At 38.9% G+C, this 19713-nt stretch overlaps 1 protein-coding gene across 7 annotated transcripts in view; it reads right to left on the bottom strand.

Moving 5' to 3' along the window:
- Positions 1–19713, bottom strand: part of USP34 (ubiquitin specific peptidase 34) — a 115382-nt gene that overhangs the window by 56492 nt on the left and 39177 nt on the right. For all 7 annotated transcript variants that reach the window (XM_030945007.1, XM_030945012.1, XM_030945010.1 and 4 more), the window contains exons 8-21: positions 17778–17839; positions 11226–11307; positions 11041–11133; positions 8940–9065; positions 8410–8539; positions 7817–7852; positions 7341–7471; positions 6282–6898; positions 5366–5580; positions 3544–3659; positions 3333–3460; positions 1990–2079; positions 1389–1484; positions 246–328 (exon numbers count right to left, since the gene is read on the bottom strand). In XM_030945007.1, coding sequence (XP_030800867.1) covers positions 246–328; positions 1389–1484; positions 1990–2079; positions 3333–3460; positions 3544–3659; positions 5366–5580; positions 6282–6898; positions 7341–7471; positions 7817–7852; positions 8410–8539; positions 8940–9065; positions 11041–11133; positions 11226–11307; positions 17778–17839 — 2005 coding nt within the window. The remainder of the gene's footprint in view (positions 1–245; positions 329–1388; positions 1485–1989; positions 2080–3332; positions 3461–3543; positions 3660–5365; positions 5581–6281; positions 6899–7340; positions 7472–7816; positions 7853–8409; positions 8540–8939; positions 9066–11040; positions 11134–11225; positions 11308–17777; positions 17840–19713) is intronic.

Genomic DNA, 19713 nt, shown 5'->3' with positions numbered 1-19713 from the left:
CCTATTATTTGGAAAAACTGCAGCACAGAGAACATGAAAATTTGTTCTCACAGAACTGCAACAGAATTTGAACTCCAACATTGGTTCTGTGCCTTTGCCAGAAAATCTTCCTTCTTTTGAAATTATCTCAGAGATTATTCTAAATTGTATGTTTAAAATAACATACTAAGCTGACATGGATTGCTAAGAGGTATTTTTGCCTTACTCTGGGGTGGTTTTGTGGTAAGAGAACCTGAAATACTCACTGAAATGATCTGGGGATCCCAGAGTAGAAAACACACATGTCAGGAACTGGAGACGAACCTGAACCTCTGCACTGTGGCTGTATCTAAATGAAAATTTGGACAAAAAATGGAAGTTTGTTTTGTTATTTCTTGCCATAACTCCTTTACTACTCATCCTTGTGCCTCTTAAAAGCATAAATAATTGTTTTTACAAGCTTCTTTCTGAATTTCTAGTTCAGTGTATGGCCCAAACCCCAGCTGCAGATGCTGCAGAACCACCCCAAACAGCAGAATGACACAACAGCTGTCACTAGATAAAGTCCTTTTTTCTTGGGAATTGAGAAGGGGGATAGGAGTGGGTTTTAGGTCTTACAGTTCAATTCAAGTGTATCATTTTATCACCCTGCAGGCATCTACCCTATTTTTTCCCCTAAGCTGTAAAATGCTGATATTGCTACTCTAAATTTCCCATTCCAAACATATTCTTTATGAAAATATTTTCATAACTTACATAAAAATACTGACTTTATTTCTATTTATACAGTAAAAGCTTGGGGGTAAAAGGAGCAGGAGAATTTCTCATTTTACCTGAATTTAAAGGATCCCACCTTCCCAAGTAAATCCTCACTTAAGCAACATCTAATATAAAGGGTGAAGTTAGATTTGAAGAAGTTAAATTGGACCCATAAATAGCAACATTTTTCAGATGTGGGTGCCCATATTGACTTTGACATCTGTCAAAACATGAACAGTCTCTTCCTCTGGGACTGAGGAGCTGGAAATTGCATTGCTTGTTTATATACACCTGATTTTAATCACACAGATTAGAAAGGGGAGATGGATGTGTTCCAACAAAAAAATCATGCAAAGGCTAATGACAAATTTTAAAACTAAAACATTTGAATAGTTCTAGTATACAAAATCACTTTAAATTAACTTGGATATCAAAACCTTGCTGTTTTATTTGCACACAAATATTCAACGTGACGTCTAACAAAAAATGACACGAGAGTTGGATTTTTTAAGGAAAAGGAGCTATTTAAAATGTTTTTACAGAAACATGGAAATGTCCCTAGAGAAAGCCTTTACTTACAAGAACACATCAGCAGCAACACTGGTTAAAACCATAAAGTATCAAACACTCCAAGTCAGCTGTGTACTTACAGTGCGTGTTTGTGCCGTCCCTCCCTGACTGCCTGGATGTAGTGTACCAAATTATCAAAGAAAAGTTTCATCATATTCAGTTCTTTTTCTGCCCACCTGTGGCAATGCAAAGGACAGAAAGTATTATGGTTTGCTTAAAAAGATCAGAAAAGCCCCAGGAAGCAGACAGCTGTTCCAGGGATATGGCACACATGTAACCCCCCAGAGTGAACATTCCTTTTTCCATCCCAGGAGCATTTCCCAGTACTGTACTCTCTTCTTCCTTGCAATCCTTAAGGTTTCCTAATGCTATTTTCAGGTGTAGGATTGACAGAACACTCCCTGTGGAGCCCATGAAAACTGTTCCTGAAGGCCCTAACTCAGAAAAGGTCTAACACAGAACTGGGCATATGTTTAAATGTCACATCAAAAAGGCCAAGGAAAATTGCTGATTATCACTGTCCCCTTATCAGCAGTTCTGTCAGTCTGTTCTCTACAGCTACACCAGGCAGCTACATGGTTTGCTCTGCTAAGGAATGCTGACCTCTGTATTATCTTCACCTTTCACAGGGTTTTACACACCAAAGAGCCCCCTAAATTCTTGGGACAGGGGCCTACTTACATTGTGATCCAATGTGTGTCATAGCTGCTCCCAAATTGCTGGAATGTTCCAAACAGCTTGGGAAGAAGACGAAGTGAAACTACTACAGATCTAAGGGAGAAAAATGATGGCAAGATGTGATTGTTACAAAACCAAAATAATTGACTGAAAAATTTCCTTTGAGAAGCTCCAGTTCTGTGAGCAAACCAACTGAAGGGAAGTTGGTTGATGCAAATCATAAATCACAGAGTGATTTGGGTTGGAAGGCACTTTAAAAGTCACCTCATTCTACACCCCTGCCATGGCTGGGACACCCTCAACTATCCCAGGTTACTCCAAGCCCTGTCCAACCTGGCCTTGGACACTTCCAGGGATGGGGCAGCCACAGCTGTTCTGAGCAACCTCTGCCAGGGCCTCAACAGCCTCACAATCAACAATTTTTCCCTCATATCTCATCTAAACCTACTTTCTTTCATTTTGAAGCCATTGCCCCTTGGCCTGTGACTCCAGGCTGTTGTAAAAAGTCTCTCTCCCAGGTCCCTTCAGGAACTGAAGGCCACAATTAGGGACTGAAGCTTTCTCTTTTCCAGGCTGAACAACCCCAATTCTCTCACAGGAGAGGGGCTCCATCCCTCTCATCAGCTTCTCTGGAGGTGCTCCAACAGGCTCACATCCTTTCTGTGCCTGTGAAATCTCCCATCAAGTCAACCAAGAAGTTTTCTGAACCTGAACTAAACTTACTTCAATTTCTTCACATGCAACTCCTTGGACCCAGAGCTGAGAATAATCTCTCAGCATGCTTGTAACTCATCTCACAAATGCAGCTCTCAGCAAAAAGGTAACACCATAACACAGCAGGTGATGTCTAGCAGTTATCTGCACCATGAAAACAAATTCCACTTTCACCAGTACAATCTCACAGCTTTGGCTGGCATTAAAACAAGTTCTCTGAGGTCAAGGTGCTCCTTCCTCACAGAAACTAAACCCCCTAACAGAGTCGTCTGTTCCTCAGCCACCTGTGTGTAAAATCTGAATATTCTGTATAAAATGCTCAGGGCCAAGGCACCTGACCTTGCCCCTGACATGCAGACCTGATTTTACCAAAGGCAGGAAAGCAATAACCTCTGGCACAAGGGAGAATAAACAAATGCAACAAAATGAGAAATTCAGGACACCAAAACAAAAAGAAATGGAGCATCGGAAACATCCACAACACTATGGAAACTATTCTTATTCCTTTGCTTTTGCCTAGTTTAAGTTGTCTTCCTGTAAAATGAAATAACTGTTATAGCTAACTTGGATTTCTGGTATGCTGCAAAAATAAGATACTTATAAAAGTAATAATAATTTATGGTTGAAGTTACCTGTTGTTTGCTAAATTTTCTAAGCAGCCTTCAATAAATCTCATTCGAATCTGTCTGTCAGTGAACCAGCACACTAAAGAGCAGAGCAGCTTCTCTGCCTCATTTATTAACCCTTCAGAGAGATGAATCTACAGCAAGCAGAAAGAAAGGTCAATGAATATTTTGTATTAATTTTCTTTGTAAAAATAGTGTTTTCTGGTGTTTGACTCACTGCATCTTCATCCTGGACCAGGTCCCAGAGCAAGGTATTTCCCTTCTTACACACATTATCCAAATTAATGTCTGTCACTGCATTGCTGTTGTATTGATGTTTGTGAACTGCTGGTCCTGCACAAAATATACAGAGCATTAGTGAACAACCAGAAGGAACCATCTGAACTGAACATTATTCCCTAAGTGCACAAACAACAACACATTTTATTTGTTTACTTGGGTTGTTTCAAAGTGCAACAACCCTGTAACTGCAGCCTTTTTTCACATATGGGTTCTTAAAAGACCATACCAGAAGCCAACAGGGCAGTTGGGCCAATATTTACACTGCTTTTGGCTAATGGCAAAGTGCAATTAAAAACAGTACTGAAGAACTGCAGATGCAATTGCTTTTTAATTTAATTCATACTGTAATTAATATATTTCCTAAGCCTTTCTGTGTTGCTGAGGTCCAAAGGGAGTTATCTCCATAACCACCAGGGCTGGAATGCAGGGAAGGAGCACATTTCAATAAATTCCCCTCCTACTACAGGATTCCCTCCATCCAACTGAAAACCAGGGAAAACAAACAGCATTTTTCCATGTGCTACAACATCAAAGTGCAGGGTTTCAGAAACTCATCGTGTTTTCATAAACATTGATAGACATTTTCTTTCCTCTCTGTGCCCACAGCTGGCACCATTCATTGATCTGCTATTTAATACCATTTCCATGGAACAGCAAAGTCAAGTAGAAAATTCAGACTGCACACAGAACACTATAATTATTTGCACATGCAAAACTAGGGGTGTCAAAAATAAAATGTACTGAAGGCCTCATGCTCAACCAGTAATTTCAATCTTCAGTTAGACAAGTAATATCTATGAAAAATACTGAAAAATATGCTGATTTATAGGTTTATAAAGTTTTTAATAGTTTATTCAACTCTGCAGTGTAGTGGAAAAAAGCCAAATTTTCAACTTCAGGCTAAAATTATTATCATAAAAACTTTTAAACTTTTCATTCAATTACTTCAGGGAAATAGATAAACAGCACTGGGTTTGCTGTCTGCTGGACAAGAGCAAACTTGGTTCTTGCAGGCCAGTGAAGAAAAACATGAACCCTTCCCCAGCCCTGCTCTCCATTATGTTTAAAAACAGGGTAAAAGAGAAAATAAAGCTGCCAAAATAGCATATGGAAAGATGATATAATTCTTGAGAAGTGTTTTAGGAGCATTTTAAATTGCACCCTGAAGTAAGGCAGATTTGGCAGTGTAAGATGAAATAGCATAAAATGCCCTTTACAGCAAACTCCCAAAAGTATCAGGTCATATTTTAAGTCATTTTTCCAGAATTATCTTCTCTAGAGCCCATTATGGTTAATTCATTTATAGGTGAATTTATGATGTCAAATGTACAAAATCACAGTAATGTGCACCCACCAGCACAAAAACTGCAGAAAGTTTCAGAATGGAAAATCTTTTAAAGAGACTCTTGCATTTCAGTACCACCTTTCTTTACACTTAAATAACCTGGTAGAAAAAACACTTACTAGATTCTTGTGCCTTTATTTGTTTTAACTTGCATTCAAAGCTCCAGATGAAATGGAAAGGTGGGGGATTTAAAAATATAGACATAGCTAAACACAAATGAATATTTCTGTGTTGACAAATGAACAAAGAAACAAAAATGAATCTCTTGGAGAAACATTAAGTTCTCAGCAGTCATCATGGTTTCTTCGGACAAATACAAATAAATGGTTAAAATAACTTTATTATTTTAATTACTGGAGACTAATTCAAAATGACAAACCAAGTTTTTCAGTTTTTCTTTGATCACTCTCACCTTGACTCAGATGTTCATGATAGATAGAGGCCAGGTTTGGGAGGTGCTGCTGAAGATGAGATGTTAGCTCAGCATGGGAATTAATCTGTACAAGCTCTTCTTCACAGCCAGACTCTTCCCCATCAAAGTCTGCCATATTTTTCTCTGATTTTGCACTGACTTGAGAACTACTGCAGCTGACATCATCTGCACTAAGCATATCATCAACCATATGCCTGTAAAAGAAGAATATCAGAATGGACAATATCAAAGAGGAAGTTGTTTATGGCAGACTACAAGTGAGCAGACATCTCCCTAAAGCTAAAGTCAGGATGAATCATCTGTTTGAACAGCAGCCCTTGTATGAATTGGAAAAACAACTACAGATAAGTAAACTGAAGGTCTCACTAGTTTGATGACTGAGTTGGCTTCTTAATGTTAACTAAATGCAGCACTTTGCAAAACATTTTTAACATTTTCTTAAATGCTGTCTTATTTATTCAATACAAAACTTAAGAGAAACCTTTAATCAGATGTTAACAAATCAGGTCTCTGTGTAACTGTCTGTGATAACAATCATCCCTGCAAGACAAAATTATCCTGAGCTACAGCAGAATGTCCATACACCAATTTCTGCCCAGATGGAGGATTTTGCTAACTTTTATTTCTGTTATGGAAGGAGTCAGAAGAAACTGCATCAAGGGAAATATAGGTTGGATATTAGGAAGAAGTTTTTTACAGAAAGGGTGATAAAGTTCTGGAATAGCTGCCAGGGAGGTGGTGGGGTCACCATCCCTGGGTGTGTTTAACAAAGCCTGGATGTGGCACTGGGTGCCAGGGTTTAGTTGAGGTGTTAGGGCATGGACTGGACTCGATGATCTTTAAGGTCTCTTCCAAACCAGTCATTGTGTGATTCTGTGAAATGCCAACTACCTACCCATCGTGGTGGTGGTGGTGGTGGTGATGGTGGTGGTGGTGCTGGGGCCCAATGAACTGCCGACAGTTAAATAACTCATTCCCAATGGTTTCCCCAAGGAAGTCCCCTGTGTGAGTGATACAGGAATCCTGAGAGCCCTGTGAAATGTGAGCAGCGCTCATGTCCCCTGCCATGTCGTGCTCAGCATCCTCGCTGTGGGGGCAGGTGTCCAGCATGCGGATGCGGTTGTCCACGGGCGCCACGGCGTCGGCGCTGAACACGTGCTCCTTGCCCTGCCCGTTACTGGCGCCGCTCCTTTCTGCTGCCCCCTGGGCATCTGCCAGGCAAATGCCCGCCTGGGATTCCAGTTTTCTGCCTCGTAGATCTGTGCTCCTGCTGCTTTTCTGGGGATTGTGACTCCTGTCTTCTTCCTCTTCGTCCTCCTCCTCTTTGAGCGCCTCGATGTCGGCGATGTCCTCCGACTGCGCCTCGCTGCCGGGGCTGCCGGCGGACTGGCTGGCGTGGCTGGAGTTGGCCTCGTTGCTGGATCCATCACTGTGGCCACTGCTGCTCCCAGGCCCGCTGCTGCCGTCCTCACCGCTGTTGGCTGTCTCATCAGAGCTTCCTTGCATGGATTCCTGAAATTATTTTGGGGTTTTTTAAGATTGGTGGAGAAAATAAAGCACCACTGGAAATACATAATTAATATCATCATCATCATTCAAACATCATTCTTCCTCCAGGAGGAAATGTGTCACATCTACAAGTTCCCATTCATTCTTTCTCAATTTGGTTGCTGATGACAAAATGCTCCAAGCAAGATTCAGATTTAATAATTGATTTTCTGCATTACCTTGTTGCTAACAGCGTGTATGTGCAGACTTTGCATGTGAACAGAGCCCAGTGTGATAATCCCTTGCTGTCCATTGCTAAGAGATTAACCTAACTGGAACACTATTTAAATGCAGGAATACATTTGTCTGAGGTGGTTTGGAAACAAATACAGATAAAACATCATTTTTATAGCTGGTAACAGGCAGCTCAGTGACAAAATTCCCAGAGTCAGAGCCACACTCTCACCTCTGTGTCTGAAAGTCGCTGCTGGACGTGTTTTGTTCTGTTAATCAGCTGTTCCTCCATTTCAATGTCACTGCCTCCACTCTGATGGGTGTCACTGTTGTCACTGCTTTGAGGGCTTGCTGCTGGTGACCCTAATTCAAAACCACATTTCCCAGTTATTCACTGACAGGTAATTACTGGAATGTAACAGCATTGCATAAATCTGCCTCAAATACTGAGCGTTCTTCCAGCAAACAGAGATATAATTTAAACTATGTGTACCTAAACACTAAAAATTTCACTTAGAACACTGAGTGTTTTACAAAGTTTGTATTTTGATGTCTCTTCTTGCCATTGTTATACAAATTTCTACCCAAAACACCATTTCATTTCATTTCTCATAAAAACCAAATTTCTAATTTAATTCTGCCCCAAATTCAAAAGCACTGTAGAATCAAATAAACCAGACTGTGGTGTACAACTAAAATTATACTTACAGGGGGAAGGGGCTGCTCTTCTGAGCTCCTCTTCTTCTGCAGGAAAAAAGCAGGATGGAAAAATAAGTGACTAAAAATCATTTTGTCAGCATATAGTTGTCAATGATTCAGAAAAGCCAGTAGTATGAAGAGAAAGGGAAACTACAGGAAAATGGCTTGGCAGCACCTTGAGTAATGACTGTGGGGAAATACACAGTCCAGTAAAAAACAAAATCACCAAATCAGAAACAGCATGTAATACCAGAAACTAGGTAAAAGGCAAGTAAGCTTTTTGTGCAGCTATTAAGTCACAGATGTGCAGCAGAACAAGAATAGTCATGGATCATTTTCTGAATTTAAAAGAAAAAAGGAAAATACAGACTACTCTAGCTGTACAAACAGAATGGGTCTGAAACACAAAGCTTCCCAAAAGCACTCACAGACTTTTCATGCTTTCATCTACAGCCTCAAGTTCTGCTGGAAAAACATACCAGCATGACACCTTTAAAAAATACTCAAAGGAGAAAGTTCTATACCTGCTTTTTGTCCAAACTCACCATGGAGACTATGAAAATTCCAAATTTAACCTCCAGATCTACTGGAAAACCACACACCTTTTTTGTTTCCCATGGGCAGGTTGGTACTCAGTAAAGATGCAAAGGAGCTTTGTTTTGACAGCTGAGCCTTAGCTGCCAGGGCATTATTCCACAGGGCTTTGATCAGCATGGATGCCAAATATAAGGTCTGGAAAGAAAACCAGAGAAAAGTCCCATTCAGCAGTAGGATTTGGATAGAAAGATCCACTGTTCATTTCTCTCTAGGTCAATACTACAGCTCACCAACATAACTCATCAAAATAAACAACTCAACTAAATAATGTGTGAAGCACATCGTAACTTCAGGCAGGAAGTTAAAATCTTCCATCAGTGGTTACACAATCTCTAAAAATTATCCTTCAAAAGCCAGGAAAGGTGCAATTGAAGAAACATGACAACTTTACTCCTAGAGTTCCCCCTTTCTGCAGTAGGGAATATTCCTCTAGAATGACAAACCCATTAAATTAATGGGGGTTAAATCATGGTTGTTTAACCCTCTCCTTTAATTGCTTTTCTCATGCCAGAGATGTTGCTGGCCTTGTCATTACCTGTTCAGTGTGAGCACTGGGGTGAAGAGTTGAGACAAGGTTCAGGAGGTGTCTAAGTGGGACAGGGTCCAAGTTTTTGATCAAAGAAGGAAACAAGTCGTGAATGTACCGGCTGCAGTGCTTCAGCTACAAGGAACAAACAGAGGAGGTAACAGGAACAGCAAAACCAACAAATAAATCAAATATTGCAGCAAATAAACATATTTGTACAAATTCTCAGGAGCAGTTGTCAAATACTTTCAAACTCCAGCAGATTTGCAATTTTGACTAAAGTAATTTGGACACTGTAAAGCCTGCAAAGGTACAAATCAATGCAACAGTTCCTTAGTTCTAGTTCTGAGAGATTAGGTGAAAAGAAGAACTGGAACTTTGTTTTGTATTTGAACTTAAATATAACTTCTAAAATATTAAATTTATATGCTAAATCTGAGGGAAGCAGTATTTGCAATGATTACCTTATTAGCAGAGGTAAATACAAATAAAGACTACTCAGGAACAGACTGTGTGAGGATTATAAAGAAATCTTTTGTCCTTCTACTGATGGATGTCAAAAAATATGACAGTGTGTTCAGCTAACTACTCCATTTCCACATGAAAGGGACAGTGCTCCTGGATGACTCCTCTTTGGTTAAATGCTGCTTGTAACACCCACTTAAAAGAGTTTCTTTACGTTTGCAAGGATGTTGTTATTCAAAAAATAAAATAATGGTTACACGAAACTTCTAGAAAAAAAATTCTTACGTTGGTTACTACGCTTGCACCTCAAAAGGGTTTTTTTTTATGATTTATTTTATTTTGTCTTCCTGGCATTAAAATATCTGTGTCAGCAATTCACTGTGTACAGGCCAACGTTCACAGGATTCACAGTGCAAGGAAATCATGTGGGTTCTATGCAAAGATGCATTTTAACATCTTGAGATACTTCAACTTAGGGAAGATGAATTTTTGTCTGAAAGCTCATTTAAAAAGTGGAAAACACACTTTAAGGCTTTCTGTTCTTTCAGCCTAAAGGTGTCAGCCTTCTAAACAACGTTAGAGGTTTAAGGAAGTGATCCTTTTACAGGAAGTGATCAGGACATGCTTAATTCTGATATCAAACATATTGTGAAAATATCACTATGGCAAAATGAACACTTAAACTGTAAAAGCATTATCAAAAATAGGTAATTATATTATTCCTAAAGCAGTATAAAATATACTAAAAAAATCCAGAGCTCTTACAGTGTCTGACATGCTGTGTGAAAACATCAAGGAAGTGCAAATACTGTTTTAAAATGTAGTGTAAAATAAAGAATTATTAATTACTCTGACACAGAAAAATGGTGGAGCAAATGTTGTTCCAATGAGCATTTAATTAACATTCCAGCTGCATGTTTTAATGACAATGGACCACACTGGTTCAGAGTGTGTGTTCAGTACTATTTGATTGAAATAAATGACAAAGAAATATTGAACACATAAAAAACCCTCTTTAAATTCTAACCTGCTATAACAGTGTGTTCCCTAGGCCTCCTCATGCCTTTTGTATTCAAATCCCCTAAATAAAAATGTCACAACCTAAAATAACAAGCAGAGTGACCCATTAAAAGTAGCACACAAATAAATCTTTCTGAAGGCAAAAAGCCTATCAGAGTTTCCAGCTTTAGCAAGCAAAAAATAACATTTCAGTGCCTTCTATAGATTTTAACAGCAGCAGAGGAGCACAGCTGTAAACTTCACTGCCACAATTTTCACCTGATTGTTCCCACCAGGAGTACCAGAAATGGAAACTACAACACACAGGAGCAAGGCAATTTAGCACAACAGTAAAAATACTGCAACTACCCTACAACCTTCATCCCCACTCTCAGTGAAAACACTCTGTCCTTGCTATACAACTTCATTTTTTTCCTTGTATAAAAGTAGCCAGGGTGATTTTTTGCATCTAATAAATAACCTAGTAACTGTGGCAGTTACCTAACTTGACATTTTGGTCAGCAAAATGCTCAGACAGCCAAGGAAAAGCAAAAAACTCAACTTTAAGAATGTGAAACAAAATCAACTTATTTTCTATTTTGTTTTTCTTTTATCACTCCTGCAATTACAAAAATTCAATACATACCTGTGCAGCAGCCCAAATACAATCTATGTGTTGAGTACTAAGTCTCCCTTCAGCTGCAAGAAAATTCAGAATCACTTGGCACTGTTTGATGATCTGCAAAGTGAGAACACAGTGAGGAAAGATTTACTAGAACAGCAAGTTCATGCTCCATGTTTATACCAAATTTATGATAAACAAATACAAACCTCAATATGTAAATTTGGTCCAAAAATGTGCTCAACTACATTGCTGCTGATAAGCCAGTCTGCAAGTTCTTTTGCAATTGACCTGGAGATGAAAAAAGAGTGAAAACATAAAATGATCTGCCTGTAATATTCACTCTGTGCTCTCCTCTAGCACAGCACATCCTGCAAGTTGGTGTCTGCAGCTGTAGTGAGGGCACAAAAACCTCTGAACACAAACCATGGTCAATGTTCATTTTTCCAAGCAGGAAGCAAATGATTTCTGTATTTATTTCTTTAGCTGGAAGACTAATGCCAAATATCAACATTTCCCCACTGGATCATCAGCAAATATAACCAATAATTCTACTAATTTTATTAGTTAATGCACAACACACCATGTGCAAACAATTGCAAAGACCTCACAGGTAAGATTTTGACACTGCTGTTTAATACAAGTTTATCATGAAATTCCACAAGTATTGAAATGTAGCTAAAGGTGGGAGTGACAGAAATTATTTTCTTGAGGAAGCCATGGATGTATTTTTAGATTCTCTTACAGAAATAGCAACTCTCCCAAACTATGGTCATACTCACACACATGCAGCACACAAATACTTCCAAATTCTCATTCTGCCCATCCACACCAACAGGAACTTCACCCACTGCCGTTCCTTAAGCAAATATTCAAACTGAGCAGGACAAGGAAATTGAGTTTGCCAAAACAAAAGCTGAACTTCCAGAAAGCACTGCCCTGTCTGCAAAGCAGTGCCTAAGCTCCTTTTTATTCCTTCTCTTCAAGCAAATGTTTGTTCACCCTGATTTTGGCACCAGAAGCAATTAGAGGACACCAGAGCATTCAAAACCCAGCTTTGGGTTTAAATGGCCCTGGAATAACAGAGCTGTGTCCCACAGGGAGCAGAGGATGGAGGGAGGGGGTGCCTTGGAGGATTTGAGGAAGAGTTATTTTGACCACTTCTGCTCATGTCACATTTATGGTCACTATTAAAATCCAGGACTGCCAATCTTTATCATCCTCAAGAAGGAACCAAGACTCTTCTAGGTAAAAAGAGATTGCCTCTGTAGCTTTTCCAAAGAGGATTCACTACTCAGGGGCACACTGCCAGGGCTTCAATTGTTTTGGATTGCCTGATCCTCATGGCTGAGCTCAAGGAGCAAAGCTCCTGTTACTCCACAACATTTCAGGACTTCTCTTCTAATTCCAGGACAGTGGCAACCAAATATTCCCACACTGTTCACAGATAATGTCCCATAACATTTAAGGAATGACTGGCCTGCAGGGTACAAAAGTTTGCCAGCAGTTATTATTTCTGGCTTATCAATAAATGAGTTTCACACTGTAAAGTCAGTTTGACAGAGGATCTGCTCAAAGAGGGATTGAAAAGATAAAGTGCATCTGTTCCATGAGTCCAAGATGTCCTTAACTTCCCACAGAGCCTCTTTTCAAAACCAAACCCAACCCCAACTATCCCCAGCACCCAAACCAAACTTTGGCACTTGCACATTTATGACTCAGCCAGGGCTTGGATTTCTGGCTAACCAAGGCTGAAGGAAGACCTTTCCTTTCTTCTCGCCTCTGAGTTTTCCAGCCTGCAGCTCTGAGAAGGAATCCCAGATAAATAACCACTGCTGGGCAATGCCAGCATGAAAGGACACATTCCTCATGGGGTCTCTTTATCCCAACCCTTCTGCTCATGGCACAACACCCATCAGGCTTTGGATCCACTCATATGTGGCATTTTAACCACTCCAAAGGAAAGAACAAAAGCTCTCCTCTAGAATGAGTTCCTTCACATTTTATTAAATTACCATGGTAGTTCTCTGTCTCTAATTCACACCATGTTTATTCTGAAAAACCACAGATAATTCTTTTGAAGGAATGCCTCTTTTAATGGATGTGTTCTCACAAACTCTTTATCCTTCTGGTGAGCTCAACTCTGGTAAAACAACATCTCAGATTTCTGAAGGTAAATGTGCATTTGATATGGATTTGTTGAGGGTGACCAAAAACAAGAGGATCCTTGTGCAAGGCAGAATGAAGCCCTTGTGCTTCGCAGAGAGAATTTTCTGCTCCTCCCAGAAAATTTGGCTGAGGGCACAGCAATCAGTACCTTTTCAAATGATCAAGTTATTACTCCCACAAAGTGGTTAGTTCTCTGATTTACTAAGGAATATATTTACAATATCAGAGTCAAGGATTCACCAAAAAAGCAAATTTCAGTGTAAATGAAGGGTGTCTGTCTTCTTTCCTGAACATTTCCATTTCAGCAAAGGTTTTCCTGAAAAAAGTTTTTCTTTTGTATTAAAGGAAATGGTGAGAGTGAAAATCATGCATTATGATCAAAGCATTAATAAGCTTTTCCCTCTCACATCAAAGGAGCAGCACAAGGAATGGTTTTACAAATTAGATATCCAAATCAGACAGACTTTAGGAGTAAGAAAATTCACCTTGGCAGTAACACATAGTAGCTGCTTATCATGGATTTAATAACTGGATAGCAATAGGAAAAGTTATTTAAAGAACTTGATACTCTCTATGGCTCTGTGTTGTGGCTGAGGGAGGAGAAGAGAATAAAAAGGCAAAGGTAGCAGCTACTCTGGTTTAATTGTCTCTAAATCTCTCTCACACTGGAAATGTACATAACACTTCATCCATTTCTCTGCAGGATTTTTAATGGGAGTTCGCTGATTATTCATGTCTGTCAAAAATAACTGCTTTACTTCCAAGAAATGTAATTCAAGCACTTCTGACATGAGTTTCCCCGGGCATTCTATGAGACTGCAAGGAAGAGAGGGGAACTGTGCAGCTGGTGACAGAACTTCATGTCTGGAACTGCACTGAATTTTGTTCATTCTTATCCTCCAGCTGATGCATTTTCCTGGCAGGTCAAAGAACACCCTCTATGAAAGGACTGGGGTAAAGCCCTGCAAACATTTTAATCTAAGGCTGTGCTGCAATACTTGGTACCCACATGATGACCCAAATCCAGCAATAAATCCCACAGCAAAGTATCCCCCCTCAAAGAAAACTTTATTTATTCAAGCAGTCCATTCCCCACGAAGCTACAAAAACACAGCAGCTCAGAGCTGGATGGATCACAACAGCCATCCACAACGTCACTGAACACAGAATAGAAAAGCTCCAAGGGAAAAATGCAGCTCTGGAAGTGGCAGCTTGCAAGGGAGGAACACTAACACCTCTTGACAACATCACTGAAATAGGATCTATAACACAACAACAGATGTGAAACCCTGATCTCAACTATTTAGGATCAGAAATGCAAAGAGGATACAGAAGGCACCTTCTCAACACACATTCAAGCACATGTTTTTGCTTCTGAGCACAAATTTTCCTCTTTGATGCTCTGCAGGCTCTGAAACCACCACTCTGACATCATCTGGAATATTTGTTTAACTGCTGTGTGGGCCACAAGAAAAAAACATTAGTGAGCTGAGTGAAAAAATTCACTTTTTTTTTTTTTCAGACAAAATCTGAAAAGATCCCTGAAAAGGGGTAGAGAGAGTAGAGGTGTTTAAATAGTGCTGCCAGAAACCCAAATCAGTAAGCTTAGACAAAAATGGAGAAAGCAAGAGTTAACATAAGGTAAAACAGTGAAGGGAAAAAGCAACATGGAACTTGCAATTGAGTATCTCAATAAATAAGGAAAGAAAGGAGAAGAAATATTCCAGTTCTTTCTGTTCACAGGTGAAAGGAATTTTGGACACCTGAAATTGCTCTGCAGGAAGCTTTTTAAGTGAGGGTAATCAAGGTTTTTAAACGAGTCAGGAAATTGCCTCAGTGTCAACCTGGAACCTGAAACCCGAACACTTGGCTGCCTGCCAAGGGAAGAGCAAAACAAAATCTCTCTTTACACATGTTATTTCCAGAAGCTGACAGTGTCCTCACTAAAGAAAAGACCAACACTTTTTCCTCTTGTGGTCCAAGTAACACCAAAAAAAAGAGTATCTTTCACTTCCTGAAAAGCACCATCATTTGTCACTAAGTGACATCAGTGAAACAGTTGCAGGAATCACTTATTCAAAGACTCTGAGCCTCTTCTGTTCAGGCTTGTTATTTTTAGCTGCAGTAGATTTCACACTCCTCAGTACCTCAGATTGCAAAGAATTTGGTTCTATCTTTAGAGGCAGGAAGAGCTAAATGAGAAGTCCATCTCTGGGGAATGATGAAGTTGGGTGGCTGAGGCATTGCCCACACCTGGAGCACGCAGGGCTCTGTCAGCACAAACCTCAGCCCTTGAGACTCAAAGGCAGGAAAATGGAATCTCAAAAATCACACAAACAAACACCTGCAGCTACAAACCAGATCCCTCTGTCAGCTTTCTGCTGCTCCCCAGTGCAACCTGTGAAATCCAGTGTTTTCCTAAACAGAAGATGCTTTAGCTTGTCTTACCAGGAAAAACTGCAGTGCTGAGGATAAAGGTGGGAAGCTACCATTGCAAAATATTTGCTAAAAAATCCTGCTGTTAGTTCTGAACAGAGAAGAGCCAGGACTAACTGAGAGCTGATTTTTTTAAGGTGCCTCCCGCAAACCCACCTTATCAAGATACAGAAGGAGAAATCCCAAAGGTTGACAGTTCCAAATGCATCTGGAAAAGTCAAAACATAAAATGGGGATGACCAGACATAATGCAGGACATCTTCTTTTGGCAAATCTGCAGAGGCTACAAAGGTACAAAATAAAACTTCTTAAGACTTCCTTTCTCCACTAAGGAAAGAACACAGGAATGAAAAGCTTTCCTTTTGCTGCTCATTCAGTCACTGCCAACTCCCTAAGTGCCTTTTCATCCAAAAATTTCTCATGAGCAGAGTTGGTAATGAGAGAGAAGCTTTGTACTGGACAAACTGGAGAAGTGAGACATTTCCCCATCCTTCTGCTCCAGCCCTTCCTGATTGTTTGGCTGGAAGACATCAGTGATTCCACAAGATATCTGAAGATGAGCAGCAATGCGTGATACTGGTTTGTAACCAACCTTTCAGGTAAAACACCAGAACAACTGGAATTCTGATTTTTTTTAAAAATCACATACTACAAATGTAGAAAAGAAGGTTTTCTGTTCGTGCTGCATTCCTTTCAAATGACAGCCTGTTTACAGATGCCCCTGCCAAGAAAGTAATATCCCAAAGGAGAATTTGACAATTTCCTTCAGCTTTAAAATAACTCTGATGCTCTTGCAGAGTACATCTGCTCTTCTGTAGGGAAATTTAACCACTCTTCTCTTTTTCCACCTTCCTGACTTCTCTTTTTTACATTTGACACAGAAAATCAAGCAGCTTTGTATTAGGTTTAACTGGCACAACCACTTGTAACTGTTACTACGACCTAAAAACAACTTCTGTTTCAGATTTTCAGTGGGAGGGAAGGAGAAGAACTGGATAAATCTGAGGTTTGTCAGTCCCAGTGTAACAACACACCAGGAACTGGGAGGACAGTGTAGGAAACACCCCAGCTGACCTCACATCCCCAACATGCTCCCCTCCTGCACTATTTACTATTTATTTCTTATTCCCAAGGTATTTCTACATCTCCACAAAAGCAAAAGTGTCCTAAATTCTGATTCTTTATGTTTCAAATAGCAAGCAACACATTCACAGAAATTTCTCTTCAAATATCTAAGGTGCTTTTTGCATTGTGGTCATGACTGAAGCCAGATTTCAGAAAGTGTTCAAATGCAATTTAGAATAAAAGCATCCAGACAAAAGCAAAACATTGCTGCTGTGTGAGACCTCCCATTAATAAAGTACTGGAGATTGTGCATGGCTCCCAACATCAACAGAGTACACCACCCCCCAAGAGAAACTTCACAAGCATATTGTGAGTAAAAGTCTACAATTTACACATTTTGCCTGTTATTTCACAAGAACAGTTATTTCAACTACCAAAATACATATTTTTAATTTAAATTCTTGACAGTTCTACCATTAAGTTTAGAGTTACTACAGAAGTGAATGCATTTCCTGGCTGGAATACAATCCTACAGGTGATTCTTCTTGAAGATTTATGTGAGTCCCTCTAAAATTGTTCAACACATCTGAGTTAAACAAGTAAGGACTTTGAAGGAAAAAACAACAACAAGAGCATTGCCTCACAAACTGGGTGGAAAAGTAACAAGTTTGGGAGCCAGTGATGGCAATACAAGCCTTGGTTAAATAAATAATCCAGAGAAATGAGAAAATGGCAAAAATTATATGAATTGGATATGAATTAACTGGTTCTTATTTATCTATCACCATGGAAATAATGGGCCATTATAGGTATTTATTATTTCAGTATCAATGTTTTTCTAAAGCTTACCTTGATTCAATATTAAAAAAAATAATAAAAAACAAAAACAACAACAACAAAAAAATCCAGAAACATTTAAAAATATTTTACAGTTACCATTTAAAAGCATTTATCAACCCCCTGATTAGAATATTTCTAATAAATGTCTCAGATTTATTATCACTGCTCCCCATGTGTACAATCCATAACAACAGAGAAGAACTGCAATCATATAAAACACTTGAAGTATTCAGAATAAGGTTCCTACTTACGTTTCTGTGTCTGAAACTAATGACTCATTATTACACACATCATTGAAGGTATGAAGTTGATTCTATAGTTAGAAAAAGGAAGAAAAAAAATTACAATTTTATCCAAATATTTGGTGAGGCAGTTTTCTTATATTTCAAAATAGTATTAGTGACATTATAAGACTTTATATGTTTTTAAGGAAGTTGTTTAGACAAAATTAGAGAATGAAAATCACATATTTTTACAGGAAGTGAAGCTTTCAAACATGTCCAAGCTCTTAAATTTAAGACACTACAGAGGAAAAAAACATTCTGTTAAAAGTTTTACATCTCTTTTCCACTTCTTCCCTCAGCATCAATGGCTCTGTATCCAATTCTTTACATGTACACAACATTTTAAAAAAATATTTCATATTATGTAATAGCCCTTACTTGGCATCTTATTTAAAAAAAATTAAAGGCACAGTAATGCGAATTTTTGCAGTTAAAATTAAACTCGTTGCATCACTTTGTCAAAATATTTACTCTCCTGAAACAAGTCTAGTACATGCACTCTATAATTCAGGTGAATTCACTAATCTTCTCAATAACTCTGTGTGTAAAGACTTCTCAAGAGTTATTTGTGTCCAATCTCAACAATCTTCAGGGGGGGAAAAACAGTTTTGAAAAACCAAAATGGTAAACGTGCACTGAAATTGGAGAGACGTGAGAGCCTGACCACACATTATTAATAGATTGGTTACTAATGGAGATTTTCAAATGACACATATTTAGGAGTGGAAATTACAACTGGGTCACACAACACAGGGGAAGCTCACTGATTTTTCTTAAGATTCACCTCCAAATGGAAATATTTTGAAAGAGTAACAGAGTCTTGAGCTGTTCCTATCATCAGTTTTAAATCCAGGCTCACCATTGATCAACACCTCCCATAATATCAAATCCTTCTCCAAAGCAATTCTGACAAAGACTCTGTAATTCATACTGGGGTTTGCAAACAATTCTTCCAATAACTTCAACTAAACTCTCTTAAACTAAACAGAATTCTGCTGAACTAAACTTAAACTAAACAGAATTCAGCACAAGACAAAGCTCACGTGGGACAGTTTGCAACACCTTGCCCTCCCTCACCTCCTAACAGGTTTCTCACTTCAAGTTTTGTTTCCTTGAATGCCAGAGGGAAAAAATCCTTTTTCATTTTTTACTATCTATGAAACACAGTAAGAAATTAAAGGCACTAAAGACACTCAATTGATGTAACACAAATGTGCAGTGAGAAAGGAAACAAAGGTGGAAAGGCTTCAGCAGAGAAAACTGAGCACTAGAACTGTCCCTGGGCTCATCTCCAGAGGCAGGCACCAAAACAGGAAAAGAACATTCTATTTGTGGGGTAACAGTGGACAGAGAGGGTATTTTGGAGCTGAACCACCTCAACGAGTGACTGAGAGATGAAACGGAAAAGAAACAAGGTAACAACAAAAATAAAACTTTCTATGATTTGAATGAGAAAGAAGAATAAATTGTCTCAGTGTTCCAGAGCAGTTTTAAAGACCATATTCACATTAAAAAACCAGACTTGGTAACTTATTAGCATGAATTAGCTTACAATATTCAATTTTTACTATTTTTTACTATTTGCTTTAGTCTAAAAATACTGTAAAATTTTTCTTCTGGTAATACAGGTCTGTCCTTTAAAAACTCTCATTTTTACAGTAATATTCATCAATCACAACAGGTGAAAACATGTAACTACTTAACACAACTTCACACTTTCTTAAATGAGCTAGAAAATACCTGAAAAAATAAAGCAGCTGAAAAATTCTTATTTTCAGACTTTGTTTTGGCAAGGATACACAAAAAAACCACACACTGGTAGCTGAACAAGGAGAATTGTATAAAACCAAAGGAAGGGATTTATAGGAATTGAATGTAATTGGAACTATGCACAAGTGGAAAC

This window comes from Camarhynchus parvulus, chromosome 3, assembly GCF_901933205.1.
Source record: "Camarhynchus parvulus chromosome 3, STF_HiC, whole genome shotgun sequence".
NCBI lineage: Eukaryota > Metazoa > Chordata > Aves > Passeriformes > Thraupidae > Camarhynchus > Camarhynchus parvulus.
The sequence above is the reverse complement of the archived record's forward strand: the minus strand, read 5'-3'. Positions and strand labels throughout refer to the sequence as shown.